Source organism: Falco biarmicus, chromosome 17 (assembly GCF_023638135.1).
Source record: "Falco biarmicus isolate bFalBia1 chromosome 17, bFalBia1.pri, whole genome shotgun sequence".
Taxonomy (NCBI): domain Eukaryota; kingdom Metazoa; phylum Chordata; class Aves; order Falconiformes; family Falconidae; genus Falco; species Falco biarmicus.
The window spans coordinates 627,736-641,738 of NC_079304.1; the positions used below are offsets into that span (position 1 = coordinate 627,736).

The 14,003-nt window shown below is 59.8% G+C and overlaps 2 protein-coding genes across 2 annotated transcripts; one reads left to right on the forward strand and one right to left on the reverse strand.

The window, feature by feature from the left end:
- Positions 1 to 764: 764 nt before the first annotated feature.
- LSM12 (LSM12 homolog) lies at positions 765 to 9,777 on the reverse strand. The gene is made up of 5 exons (XM_056362460.1): positions 9,584 to 9,777; positions 6,878 to 7,011; positions 1,835 to 1,944; positions 1,261 to 1,387; positions 765 to 1,049 (listed from the first exon to the last, which is right to left on the reverse strand). The coding sequence occupies exons 1-5, from the start codon at positions 9,702 to 9,704 to the stop codon at positions 957 to 959; spliced, it is 585 nt and encodes a 194-aa protein (XP_056218435.1). The 5' UTR covers positions 9,705 to 9,777; the 3' UTR covers positions 765 to 956.
- A 352-nt stretch (positions 9,778 to 10,129) lies between these two features.
- On the forward strand, positions 10,130 to 13,746 carry G6PC3 (glucose-6-phosphatase catalytic subunit 3). Its single transcript, XM_056362525.1, is given in 8 exon segments — positions 10,130 to 10,877; positions 11,216 to 11,322; positions 11,932 to 12,022; positions 12,414 to 12,532; positions 12,670 to 12,704; positions 12,706 to 12,812; positions 12,916 to 13,036; positions 13,038 to 13,746. Coding segments are annotated over 8 exon segments (1,029 nt in total). The 5' UTR covers positions 10,130 to 10,659; the 3' UTR covers positions 13,269 to 13,746.
- The last annotated feature ends 257 nt before the right edge of the window (positions 13,747 to 14,003 follow it).

The following is a 14,003-nucleotide window of genomic DNA, read 5'->3' on the forward strand; positions in this document are numbered from 1 at the left end:
TTTATTGTTTTTGCTAAACAATACTAAAAAATTTTCCTTTTTTTTAATTTTTTTTTTTTAATTTTTAACTCTTCTAAAGGCAGGGCTTGAATTGTTTGATTTTGATCCATTTATTTTAAAAAACAAAACAAAAAAGGGGAGGGGGGAAGGATCATGGCAAAAAAAAAGAAGAAAATAAAAATATATAAAAAAAAAATAATCAAAAAGGGGCCAAAAAAAAATAAAAGGGAGAAAATCCCCCAAGCCAGGCCCCAGCATGGTCCAGGGCGGGGGGTGGCAGGGCAGGAGGGGCCGCAGCCCCGTCCCCCAGCCTCCGAGCCCCCCTCGGGCTCCCGGGGCTGGTGGGGGGCTGGGGACGAGGGAGGGGGGGAGGGGGGGGTGTTTTTTGCCACGATCCTGGTTGAGAGAACTGCTAGAAGCAGAAAATATTTAAAGAACATTTTAATATATATTCATATATATATTTAAAGATAAGAAAAATAAGACTAATTCAAGCCTTGCCCTGTGCAAACAAAATTAAAACGAGACCGCGCTGGTCACAAGGGTCCCGGTTCAGCCACCGCAGTCAGCTCGTTACTTTTATTTTTGGAGGGGTTCATGGGGGAGGGGGAGGGACAGACCCCCTTTAGAAAAGTAAAGGGGAAAAGGGGTGGCAGCAGGGGAGGGGGGTAGGAAAAAGGAAAAGAAAGGTCAAAAAATAAAACTAACAAAGTCTGACTGGCTGGTAGGAAAAAAAACATGGCGGACAAAAGAAAGTCTGTTAGTCAAGTAATGCATGAGCTTTTAAATTATTCTCTTTTCTCGTTTGTTTTAAAGTCTAAGGTTTGGAATCGGTCAAGCTCCCCATTAACGAGCTCGAAAAAGGAAATAAAAGTTGAGCCCCCCGTCGCCGCCGCCCTCCCGCCTCGGTGACCCGGTGGCGGGCGGTGGGGGTCCCCAGTGCCAGGAGGTGGGCCTCAGGACGAGAGGGAGGTTTCCTTCTGTGTCTGCTGTGCTTGTGAACGCTGCATTACCTTTTGGCTTTCCACGTCTCGAAAATGTTTCTCCACCTGCCAGCGGGGAGGGTGGGGTGGATAGAGAGAGGGTTTAGCCAAAGCAGGGGAACCCCGGGGCAGGCAGGGGACCCCACGAGGGGCTGGAGATCCGCAGCAGGCGGGCGAGTCCACCCAAGGAGGGACGGCAGGTGCCCCCAGGGATGTGACACCCCCCTGGTGTCCCCAGCAGCCCCAATGCCACCAGACCCGCCCTGCCCATACTCACTATTTTGCGTACGTGACTCAGCGCGCTTCCCTCTTTGCCTTTACAGTTTTCCACTTGATAGGGAGGGGCAATAACGACTTCTTCCATCACAACTATGTTCTTCTCCTGCCATTTACAGTCTTTAATGCTGCAAGGAAGGGAAAAAGGATCAGTGAACACAACTGCCCGGGGCTCCGGGCTGCGCACCAGCATCCCTCAGCCCCTCTGAAAGCCACTACCCACCCCCAGCGCGGTCCTGCTGCCCACTTCAGACCTCACTGCGGGGGCGATGTGGGCGCAAAAGCCACCCAGCATCTCCTGGGTAACCTAGCAGAGAGGGGCACAAGCCCACGGTGATGGGCATGTGGCTGGTGAGTGCCCGAAGGGCAGGGAGCCCTCCTCTCTCCTACACCTGCCCAAGGGCTGTGTGGCTCTGGCCGGCACATCCCAGGACACACCAGCAGCATTTTGTGGCGAGTCTGAGTGACCCACCAATGCAAAAGCACCCCAGGAAACAACAAGGATACGAGCAACTCCAAGGCAGCAGCGCAGGTGGCTGAGGCAGAGAGCAGGAGGCACCGATGAGGGGACTTACGTCTTGTGTATAGTCTGGAAGAGCTGCTGCCCCTCCAGAGAGACACCAGCACTAATTGCATACGCCTGGCTCATCTTCTCTTCCTTCTCCGTCCGTGCTTTGTTGGCAAGCTGGAGGGGAGACAAAGAGGGAGGGAGCTTGGCTGAGCACCGCCTGAGCAGCCTCAAGAGCTCTAAGGGGACACAGGTGTCCCCTGCAGACACAGTTCTGCTGCTGACCATCCGGCTCGCCAGTTAAACCAGGGTAGCAATGAGCCTGCAATCTCCACCTTCCCACCACAGCTTTGTCCATATGTTACAGAGCATCGCACAGATTTCAGATCACAGCTTAAATCCTTTTTGAGTCTTTTTTCCCCCCTCCCTAATATTTCAGGGATGTGGGCACCATCTTTTCACACCCCCTGGTTCAGGCACAGAGAAGAAACCAGCTGCCAGGGGCCAGATGCACAAACATCACTTTCCCCTCTGCCTTTTCTGAATTAATTGCTGCATTTTAGGTCCAAACCACCTTCCCACTGCTTGCTGTTTAGGGGATGCAGATAGGAAAGACAAGCCCAGAGTAACCATTACGTTAGGGCTTGCAGGGTGTAAATGCCTCCATACAGACCATGCAGGAATTAGAGCAACTTTATCCCGGAGCAGTTATTCTGTTCCACAAAAACCCAGCAGAATGGGTTCTGTGGGAGTAGCTCCAGCAGCTCACAACGTCCCTGTGCGGGGAAGCGCGATTACGCTGGCAGGCTGCTGCGTAGAGAGGGGAAACCCCAACGCTGGCAACCCTCGTTCAATCCCACGGCCGGCCGGGAGCGGCAGCTGCCTGGAAACAGGAGATGGGCAGGCGGTGCTGGACACGCCGCCTCTTCCCAGCTGGAGCTGCCACAGTGGAAGAGCCACACTAGCACTGCCGCCCACGCCGCCCTTCTCTTCCTCCTCCTCCTCCCGGAACGGCCTCGTGCCTCCGAGCGCTCCCCAAGCCAGACTGGCTTTCTCCATGCTGCCTGAGGATGGCTTCACCCCTTCTAAAGCCCTGGCTGGGTACGGAAAGCCCAAACTCCCACTGAGCAGGGACACTCTGCAGCAAAGGGATGGCTGTCTCCATCCCAGCCAGCCCGTCTCCTGCAACGGCAGCCACAGCCCCTGCGTCCCCACGCCGTGCCCAGGCGTGAGCAGGGCTCACCACAGCTTTGTTTGGGCGGCTGCTCGCCACGTGCTCCTCGGCCTCCTGGTAAGCCAGGGAAGCCTTAACTGGGGGGCAGGATCCTTCTGCAGGTCCTGCAGAAGCTGTCCCTGAAGCCACCTGCCCCGTTCCACATAGGAATTGCTCTGTCCAAGACTGCCAGGATTCCAAACTGGTTTGTAAGACTGGGCACAATGTTCCCCAGTAAGTTTTCCTGCATCCGAGTCACCCATGCGACGACCACTAGCCTTCTCTGGGGCCACACCGACACTTCACCTTCACCCAACCAGGGCTGCCCACCAGCACCAGCATTACCCAGTTCTCCCCCAACTCCATTGCCTGCACTGCTGCAGCCCCTCTGACACAACGCCAATGGGCCACAAACGCAGCACGGGGCACGTGAACCTCCCTACTGAGCCCACCACAGGCTCCCCCCAGCAGATCTCCTTCCCACCCAGCAGCCCCCTCCCCGCAGCCCTTCCCATCTGATGTTCAGAACTGCTTTGTCCAGTTTTAACACTCCTGCTTTCCCAGGCCTCAGGATGCTCCTCCAGCTCAAAACAGCGGCTGCATCAGCTCCTCCTTCCCTGCCTGCTCACAAGTCCCAGGAGATCTGCATGCCGAGACAGACAGGTCCAGCTTTGGGGACAGCCCTGTGAGGAGGTGGGTGACAAGAAGCCACCATGGGAAGATGGAAAACCCTGGAGAGGTGCAGATGAAGAGCAGCCCCTCATGTGTTGCCACCACGGACAGCATCCCTACGTTACTTCATCAAGCGCTCCTAGACCTCAGTATCAACAAAACCCAAACTCATCCTCCTGCTTCTGGCTGGAGCACATCAGCCCTCACCCAGAGCCTACTCACTCGCAACGCTGGTTAGTTTATTAACTGAGTGCCAAGACCCAGGGTCCCTACGCTCTTGCCTTTCCCCTGCAATAGGATGCGCTCTCTCCATTCACCACTACTAGCCCTTGACAAGAAACAAACCAGACACACCGAGTCTCCCACTTCCAGCCTCTCCAATTCAAGCATTCAAAATACCCTCCTTGCTCACTGCACGGCTTCACTCCCCCTTGCAGCGAGCACCTGAAGGCGCCAGGGCCATTGAAGAGACTCAGATACACACCTTGTTCGACGGCGGCATGAATGAATGAGTCACTTCCCTATTCACGTCCATGTGAATGACAGAAAACACAGCACGTGGCAAGAAGAGACAGTGAGGGCTGCCAAGCACCAGCACCGTGCCACGGGCCCCTGCCACCGGGATGGCCCCCATCCTGCTCAGGTGCTGGCAGCCTGTTGAGAAGAGCCAAGCACAGTGTATCCCAGGCAGCAAGTCAAGGGGATCCCTCCAAAACCAGGCAGCTGACCTCTCCCCAGTATGGCTATGGATGGCTGTGCCACAGAACGGTGCTCAGCTGTGGGGTCCCCAGGCAGGTGCCAGCCCCACAGGGCAGGCTGGTGTCCCCAGCCTCTTCAGTGCCACCTCCCCTGCGCACCCATTGCCGGCAGCAGGAAACCTCGAGCTCAGCCATCTCTGGGCTGAACTGCTGTCAGCCCTCTGTCACACCAGCGCTGCCTCCTCGCTGGCCCCTCACCGCCCCCCCAGCTGCCGGAGCCAAGCCACGTGTCTCCCTCCTTCCCACGCCCAGGTTCAGAAGCATTCCTCCCACACAGTTTTCACCCTGCAGCCCTCCTGAAGTCTCCCCCAGGGGAATCTGCAGTGTGGACAGGATACCCCTCCCGCAGCAGCCTCACAACAGCTACCCGCAGCCGACACTCCGCTTCTCCTCCTGCCTGTACCTTCCACCACAGCCAGCCTGCACCCCTGCCCTCTTCCGAGAAGGGCTCAGACCCCCGCCATGCTGGGCCCCCCACGGCCAGATCCTGCTGCCTTCCAAGCTCAGCAAGTCTTCTGGTCCCAACATTTTCCTCTCCACTGAGGACCAGGCAGGGTCATGCATCTCCTGGGGGCTCTGCTGGCTCTCCGGGGCCTTCCAGAACATCAAGGGCTTGTCCTGGAACACAAGCATTCCCATGTACCAACAGCTTCTTCTCCCAGTACAGCCACTATCAGCCATCTATACTCCAGTCCTGCAGCACCATCAGACCCCGCCTTGCTTGCACATTCACAGGACAGGAGATGTGGGTCAGAGCAATGTAGAAAAACCCTCCTGTTACTGGAGATGGGGCTGCAGCCACACTGGCGGCTGCACACCAACTTCCATCCGCTGAAGATGACTTGATTCATTATTTTCCCGCGCACCAAATCCACAGCGATTATTTTGATGCTGGGAAGACTGAAGTGAGTATTTAAAGTCACATGGGGCATTTTCTTCTCAACAGGCCCATCCACCTCCTGGCTGCGCTTCCAGCGATGTCACTTGATCCAATTACAATGAACAGTCACATTTTTACGGCAGTTGTGTCATTTAAGACCTCTGCCAAGGTGCTAATCCACCAAGAAGGAACCCACTGGGGCTACGGACGCCCAGGAGAGGTTTCCCCATGGGACAGGGAGGTGACAACTGAAAAGCCCCACAGCTAGACCCCACACCTGGCTTCCCTGGAGCCTGGCTACCTCTAGCCACTTCACACCAGCCTTGAGCTCACCTTCCCTTTTTCCACACCACCACTGGGAATCAGAAGTGATCCCCCTGCAGAACAGCATGTGAAAAGCAGTTCCTCAAAATTCAGCCAACTGCATGCACACTTCACTGCTCCTGCCCACTCCGCCACCATTCAGCTTCACCCCAAATCATTCTGTTTCTGAAGACAACCAACATCCACATGGAGAGCGGGCTGCAGGCAGCGAAGGCGCCCATCAAAGCACAAACCTCACCTAGCATCATCCACAGGAGCACAAAGAGTGCTCTAGTGCGTTCTTAACATGGGATCATGGCAGAGAGCACCCAGGAGGAGCTAGGTTAAGCAGAGTACCAGTTTCAGCTACGCCCATCTTCTCTGGAAGGTTTTGATTTTAGCATTAGAGTCATTTGCTGTCAGGGGAAGAACCTGTTGCATGGTTATGAAAGGCTCCATCTTCCCTTCTCTCCAGCCAGCGAAGCACCATGTCCCTCTAGCAAAGGCACTGGGGATGCCACGGAACCAGGAGGATCAAGACCACCAGACTTCTCCCCGAGTGAAAAGGTGTTTTTCAGCCTCAGTGTTACTTAAACCACTCCCATGTCCCAGTGCTGAAATTCGCGGCCAGCATTTCAGGCAGCAACTTACACCTGCATGCCCCACATTTACTCCTGCTGCAGCAGGCTGGCACACAGCAGAGCAACCTCCAAGGAGGGCAACAGGGCAGAGCCGTTGACCAAGCTCTCAGTGCTTTAACAGGAGGACACAGCATCACCCAGGCACTTAATTCTACGTGGTAGGACTGCGCTGGCGACTCCAGCCAATGCTAGAGCAAATACAGACCAAGGGTGTGCAGGAGCCCAGGGGAGCTGAGTGCAGCAACAGGATCAGCTCCCCAAGCAAGCACAGCGCTCGGTCCCTCATTCACACTCACGAGGACTGTTTCTTGATAAAACAAAGCTGGGGGTTCCCGCTCTCTCACCCAGGATCTCAGCTCCCTTGCTGAGCAACCCCAAAGCAGAGAGGGTCAGCTGCCTGAGGCCTCGCTACAGAAGCCCCCAGCAGCAGGTTACAGAGACTCAACACACCCAAAATATCAGCACCTAAATCCTTAACAGAGCTCCGGTAAGTCGTGATTAAAGCACGCGATTTAAAGTTTAAAAGCTACCTCATCCCCAACAGGAGAAAAGGCGTTAACATCCTGAAACCAGGACACATCCCTATACGAATCCCTCCCTCCCAGGAGCAAACGCCTCCGAGTCCACAAGGGCAGGTTCTTACCTTGCTAACATTGAGTGAAGCTAAAGGAGGAGGTGTTTCCGTGCGGTCATTAATTATTTCCACTTCTGAAACATACTGTAAGTTTACAAGCAGGATATCTGCGTGATTAGGCTTTCCACTGGAAGAGGGGCATTCTGGAGAGGAAAAAACATTAAGGAAAACAAATCTAGATGGAGACACTTGCAGCCCTGATACACAGAGCTGTCCAGGAGCAAACCAGGAAAACATTCGGTTTTCAGGGAGTTCCTCCATCACCCCTGCCCCTGCTCAGCCAAGCATGGGGTCACCTGTGAGACCCCAACAGCAGCACCCATCTCTTCTTGGACCTGTTTAATGCTGATTCAGTTTTCCTAACTATAGAACAAGTTTTCCAGCCAACAACCACCGTACCCAGAACACACACAGCCTGGGATAATATGTGGTCACCTCCAAAAAAGCAATTTAGTCCTGACTAGCCAGAGAGGTGCAGAAGTGCTGCTGCTGGGCCCCAGCTGCGGTGCCACCTGCCTCCCTGCTCCACCACAAGCACCATCCAACAAATGCTGGTCTGCATGGGGAAGTGATCTGGAACAACCGCCGCACCTCAAATTTGCACCTTTTATACCATAACTGTTTCCTCTTGCAGGCAGTGGCTAAGCCAGAGCTTCCCTGGGAGCAGGCCCTGGCGTGGATGGAAGAGGAGCTACTCGGTGGTTCCCAGGGAAAGGCCTCCTCGCCCTCGCACACCTTCTGGGTGGCACCTTGAACGCCGTGAGGTTTGCTGTGGCAGTATCACAGCACAACTGGGAAGTGTAAATGAGACAACAGTGCACCACCTCCAGAAAAAAAATCTTCTAGAGCTGACAAATTTCTGCACAATCTGTTCCCCAGGAGGCCGTGCTGTTAGCCCTCTGTTCCCTCACCTGCTGGAAGGAGCAGGGAGCATGGCACAGAGACGCTCCTCCATGCCAGCGCTGTCTCCTCCTCAAGAAGATGCAGGAGTCACTTTTCCTCTCTTCCCATCCCGCCCAAGCCCGGCTGTGCAGGTGAAGCCCTCCCTAGCAAACACCTTCCAATAAAGGAGAGAAAACAAGGGATGCCCAGGGAACTCTGGTCTCTTCCTTCAGAGGGATGAGATGGAGCATCCCAGCTTTGGAAGGAAGAGCCAGACCTGGGACAAAGCCAGAAGAGGAGCTGTCTTGTCCTCTTCTGGAGCAGACTGGCAACGTGACGCACTAAGCCAACCTGTTGGACATTGTTTAAGACTTTCCTGCAGCCACCACTGGGGCCTGGGGAGCTTCTCCTACCTGAACTGCACCAGCACGAGCAGGAGCTCAGCCCGGGACAGGGTTCCCCATTCCCCTCTAGCACTGCATCGTGCCCAGGCACCCAGCAGGGCTTTTCCTATCCCTCTTCTCAGATCCAGACACGAAGCCCTCTCACAGCTCCTCCCTCCCTCCCTCATTCCCTCCAGAACCCGCCCCAGGGACCCTGAGCACTCTTCCAGCCCCCTTCCAACACCAGTCCCTGGGCTGAGCATCCACCTTCCTCAGCTCTGCGGTTGTCCGACAGCTTGGTGCTTTCACCTTACTTGCAGGTTAAAAACACAAGCACATCCTTGTGCACACATGCATATGTATTTATATTTTAAACCCCTGAGCATTGTCTTCCTGCCTCTCCTCCACATGAGGCCTGGGGCAGCCCCAGAGTGCCCTGCCAGCCTCTTTCCTCCCCCAGACACAGGGCACTTCTCCTGGTACACCCACCAGCCCCCCGCCCTCACCCCCCGGGGCTGCCCCATAGGGTTCCTCTCACACGGGTCCCCAAACCTCTCCTAAACGCCACAGGCCCCCCCTACCCTCAGAGGGCCTTGCCTTGCCCCTGTGGTCTCCCCTTAAACCCCCACAGGCCCGCTGAGGTCTCCCACCCTGCCAAACCCCGCAGGGGTCTCCTGTCTCCCATTACACTAATACCTCCTATGGGATCCCATCCCCCAGGCTTCACCCCATCCTCCCTAAACCCCACCAGGCCCTGCCCACTGCACAGGACCTCACCTATGCACCTCCAAGGCCTCCCTCTGCACCTCCAAAGAGGTACCCAGCCTCCTCCCAAGCACCCCCTAAGCTCCTCCTGCCATCAAGATTTCCCCCAAGACAGTTCCCCCCTCCCAGGACTCCCCTATCCTCCCTGAACCCCCCAGCCCAGTGGGAGACCCCCATCCACAGGCCTCTATGGAGCTACTCACCCCACAAGCTACACTACAGGGCTCCCCCCCAGAACCCTATATAACACCCGTGCCCAGTAACCCCACTACAGGGCACCCTAGCTCACCAGTAACCCCACTATGGGGCTCCTCGCTCCCCCAAAACCTCCCTACAGGGCACCCCACTCCCCACCCCAAGCTCAGCTACAGGGCTGCTCACCGCCCCCCAGCCCTCCCTACAGCCCCCCCAGTAACCTCCCTGCAGGGCTCCTCACCCCTCCCGAGACCTCCCTATAGGGCGCCCCAGTCCCGCACCGGTAACCCCAGTCCCGCACCGGTAACCCCAACCCGCGGCTCCTCCAGCCCCACCCCCCCTCCCCCGGCGCCCCGTTCCCCCCGCCAGCCGTCCCCCTCCGCTCCCCTCAGGAACCCCGCCGCCGGGCGGGCGGGCGGGCGGGCGGCGGAGGCCCGGGCGGGCCGTGGCGGGGCGCGGCGGGCCCGGCCCGGCGCTGCCGAAGGGATACTGAGCGCCAGCATCTTGCTGGGGTAGTCGAAAGCGACGACCTCGCCCTGCAGGCGCTGCTCCTGGCAGGTGCGGCACGACACCTGGCTGCCCACGCTGAAGTACTCGCCCGGCGCCGCCATCTTCTCTCAGCCCGCAGCGGCCGCCGCGGCTCGCCTCGGCCAGGCGCGGCGGGGCGGGGCCGCGCGACGTCACCGCGCGCGACGAGGGGCGGGGTGACCTTGGCCGTGGGAGGGGAGCGCGCGGGGGGGGCGCCGGTGCCTCGCGCCGCCCCGTAGCCGGCCCGTGCCGCGGGGGATGCCGGGGGGTGTAGGCGGGAGCGGGCCCGGTGAGAGCGGGAGCGGCGCGGAGGGCGGGGGGCGGCGGCAGGGTCACCCCCACCCCCCCACCCCCCCATCCATCCCGGGCACACCGTGCCGGGGTGGCCCCCGCGGGGCAGGCGGCACCGGCAGGCCCAGGGCCCAGGCCAGGCCTAGGCAGGCTTGGGGGCACCTCAGGGACCCCCCAGAGAGACCCCAGGGACCCCAGGCCCGCTCCAGGGAGGCCCTGGAGAGACCCCAGGCCCGCTCCAGGGAGGCCCTGGGCCCACTACAGGGAGCCCCCAGGCCCGCTCCAGGGGGGCCCCGGGCAGGCCCAGCACCAGCCCCAGGGAGGCCAGGGCTCCTCAGGGCAGCCTGGCTGCTCCAGTGACCCCCATGTTGAGACCCCCAGGACGTCCTGTGCCAGGTCAGCCTGGAGCACCCATCGGTGGGCAGCCCCTCAGCAGGCAGCCCTGCACCGCCATCCCTGCCGCGGCACCACCGGGACCCTCTGAGCCGCGGGGGTGGGATGAGAAGATAGAGAGTCCCTCGCAGGCAAACTGCCGGTGACGAGCGGCTCCCTGAAGCTGTGCCAGCACGGGCATCAAGCACCGGGGCGCCTGTCCCTCGGGATCACGCCGAGAGTGGGAGCTGGCCGCAGCGTGACACCACCCCAGGGAGCCACCTCACACCCCCTTCCTGAGATCGCTGCCCCTCAGTCGGACTCTGTGCTGTGGACTGAGCAATAACGCTCCCTCTTTGCCCCCAGCCCGGCAGGATGGATGCCCTGCACACCACCGGGATCCACTTCGCAGAGGCACTGCAGTCTGGGCCACCCTGGCTGGAAAAGTTCTGGATCTCCGTGACCTCCCTGGCTGATCCCAAATGCGTCTTCACCATCTGCTTCCCTATTGCCTATTTTCTTGACCGCAAGGTGGGAGTGTCGGTGCTGTGGATTGGCCTGGTGTCAGAGTGGCTCAACGTGGTCCTCAAATGGTGAGGGGAGAGCGGGAGTCACAGGGTCCCTGTCACACCTGGTGACACCCCAAGGGCTGAGCGGTAGCGTGTTCACAGTAGCAGAAATACAACCACGGGCTCCGCTCGGCAGGCAGAGACACGTGCTGCTCCTTGCCTGCGCGTTTCTGCAGGTCATCCGAGCCGTAGTAACACATCTGCCAGGCATTCATGGCAGAAAAAAGCCCGGGAGCCATAAGAACTGGCAGGGATCCTGCCCTCCTGCTGCCGGCTTCAGCCCTTGGGCCCACTGGGGTGGGCAGCAAAGCTGCTGGGCCACATTTGGGCGTTCACTGCTCTGTGGTTTCTCTCCCCACCAGGTTCTTGTTTGGGGAGCGCCCTTTCTGGTGGGTTCACGAGTCAGGGCTCACCAGTAAGCAGCTGCTCACGCTGCGCCAATTCCCTGTCTCCTGTGAAACTGGACCAGGTGAGTTACAGATGAAAGCTTTTCTTTGCGTCTCCGGCAGGCCCCGGGACCCCTAGGGAAGGGCTGCAGGAGCTGGGAGGCCCCACCCGGATGCGAGTGCTTTGGCTGGAGGCTGCTGCCAGGCTGGCAGGACGCGCTAAGGGGAAAGCCATCCATCAGCCAGCGCCTCGCAGCAAAGCAAATGAGCGAGCGGCGGGGAGCGGGCCGGGCGCCACGGCTGCTGGCATGGCGCACGAGGCACAGATGGCTCCAGGGCCAGGAAACCCACAGGAGAGTCTGCTGGCCGTGGGCACCAGGGCACCTTGCTCGCCCAGTCTGCCTGGCCTCCCCTGCCCACGGAGCCCGCATCCCTGCCTGTTTTTTTTGGGCGGGTGATCATCATCCCCAGGCAGCAGCTTGTTCCATCCTCATCCTCTAGCCAAGCTCCCCGCACCGGCGGTGGCTGGCAGCCAGGAGGGAGTGTAGGGTTCTGGCGGGGCTGCCCAGCCGCGAGGGTTAGACCCAGCAGATGGGTCCCCAGCTCTCCCGGGTGACCTCGGGCATTCGCCGTGTTGGGACATGCTCCCCCCCAACCCACCGTGTCAAGCGTCCTGTGCTTCCTCTTTGCAGGGAGCCCCTCCGGCCACTGCATGATCACGGGGGCAGCCCTCTGGCCGCTTGTCACTGCTCTGACAGAGCTGGCATCCAGACAGTCCAGGAGGTGAGTCCCAGAACGGGGAAGCCGGCGCTTGGAAATCTCCAGAGAACTTTTGGGAAGAGGGAGGTGTGATGTGGGACCCTTCCTCAGCAGGCAGCAGCCACGGGGGCAGTGGGAAGGATGTCTTCCCCTCCCAGCAGAGCAGCTCCTGGGGAACATAGCTCTACCCTGACAGCTCTGCCTGCTGTAGCAACAGGCTGCAAAACTCTGGAGACCCTCATAAAGCCCCCTCCCACCCCACCAACGTGCTTTTTTTTGCCTTTTTCACCTGTGCTTTACTCATTCCTCCTGCCAAGCGGGGCCAGCCCTGCCCTGCCCGGCACAACACACTCAGGACCACTAAGCTGGACCCAGTGGCTGCCTCCCGGCTGCTGACCCTCCCCTTGCCTTCCAGCCTGGTGGTGAAGCTGGCCCCCTTTGGTGCCTACACTCTGCTGCTGCTGGCCGTGGGGCTCTCGCGCGTCTTCATCTTGGCCCACTTCCCCCATCAGGTGGTCTGTGGCACCCTGGCAGGTGAGCCGGGGAACATGCGGTCCCTCCACCCGGAGCCCAACACCTGCCCTGGGCCAGGTTATTTTGGGCTCCTTCCTCGTCCCTTGAGCCGCCCCCATCCGTCCCAGAACCCCAGCCTGCCTGTCCTCACCATCCAGGGGCAGCCCTGGGCTGGGGGCTGCAGGCTCGCACCCCCGGCCACCCGCACCCCGGGCTTCTTCGTGGCTGCTGCGCTGGCCCTGCTGCTCAGCTCCCTCGCCCTGCACAGCATGGTGATCGCCGCCGGCATCGACATTGACTGGTGAGTGCCTGGCTGCGGGGGCTAACCCCAGGGATCTGCCCCCTAGGCTGGTGGGGGGCTAGCCCCAGAGCTCTGCCCCCCAACCCCTCTCCCCCTGCCACAGGTCCATCCACTTGGCCACCAAATGGTGCTCCAGCCCCACCTGGCTCCGCCTTGACACCCGGCCCTTTGCCTCCATCTGCCGTGACACCGGCAGTGCCCTGGGGCTGGGGCTGGCCGCCGGCTTCCCCCCTGCAGCAGGGTGAGCAGCTGGACCCCTGGCAGCGTGTGGCCAGTGCCATGCTGGCCTTGGTAGCCATGCAGGGCCTGCACCAGCTGCTGCAGCCCACGGATGTGACCCTGTGGTACAGCACCAGCTTCCTCAAGTATGCCACCGGGCCCTGGCTGGTGACATCTCTCCTGCCCCGGCTCGTCCTCTCCCTCAGCCGCCCGCAGGGCTCCCCCCACACTGATTAGGGGTCCCCACCATGTCCTGGTGGGTTCCATGCCCTCCTGGCTCTGCCCTTGGCTGTGCCCATTGTAGGTGGCTTCTGGCCTGAGCGGCCACCAGCTTCACAGCAGGAGGGCACCCCCCATCACCTCCTTAGGACCACAGGCCAGTTTAACCCTTGCTGTGCTAACAGCACTGCTGCCCCCCTGGGAAGTGGGACCCCTCAGCACGGGGCAGGTGGGGGGCAGAGCTGGGGGTGCCCCATGCCCAGCAGGTCTGGGGGCACAGCACAGGGACATCCCCAGCCTTGGGGTCCCTGACAAATGGCACCACCTTCCACTCCCCCACTCTGCCCCCTTCCAGCTGCCCCAGTTCTCCCAGTTTGGTTTCCCCCGCTGGCACAGGAAGGGGAAGGCGCTGGGATCCCCCACGCCGGATCCCCACTGTAGCGCCCTGGCTGGAAGGGCCACCCTGTTTCTAACCAAATAAAGGCACCGTTACCAACCTGCCAGCCCCAAGTTCTTCAGAGAGGGGGGACACAGGCTGGGCTGGGGACCCCCGGGGGAGGGCAGCACCTGGGCTGGGGGGTGGTGGGGTGGATGGAGCCCCCGCTGCTGGCTGGATGGCAAAGGGCTGCCCTGTTGCTGCAGGTGGGAAAACTGAGGCACACAGGGCAACCACAAAGCCCTGGGAATGTCTGTCCTGCTCCGACAGGTTCAGGAAAGGGGACACAGAGCCCCAGCACTCCCACTTACTCCCCC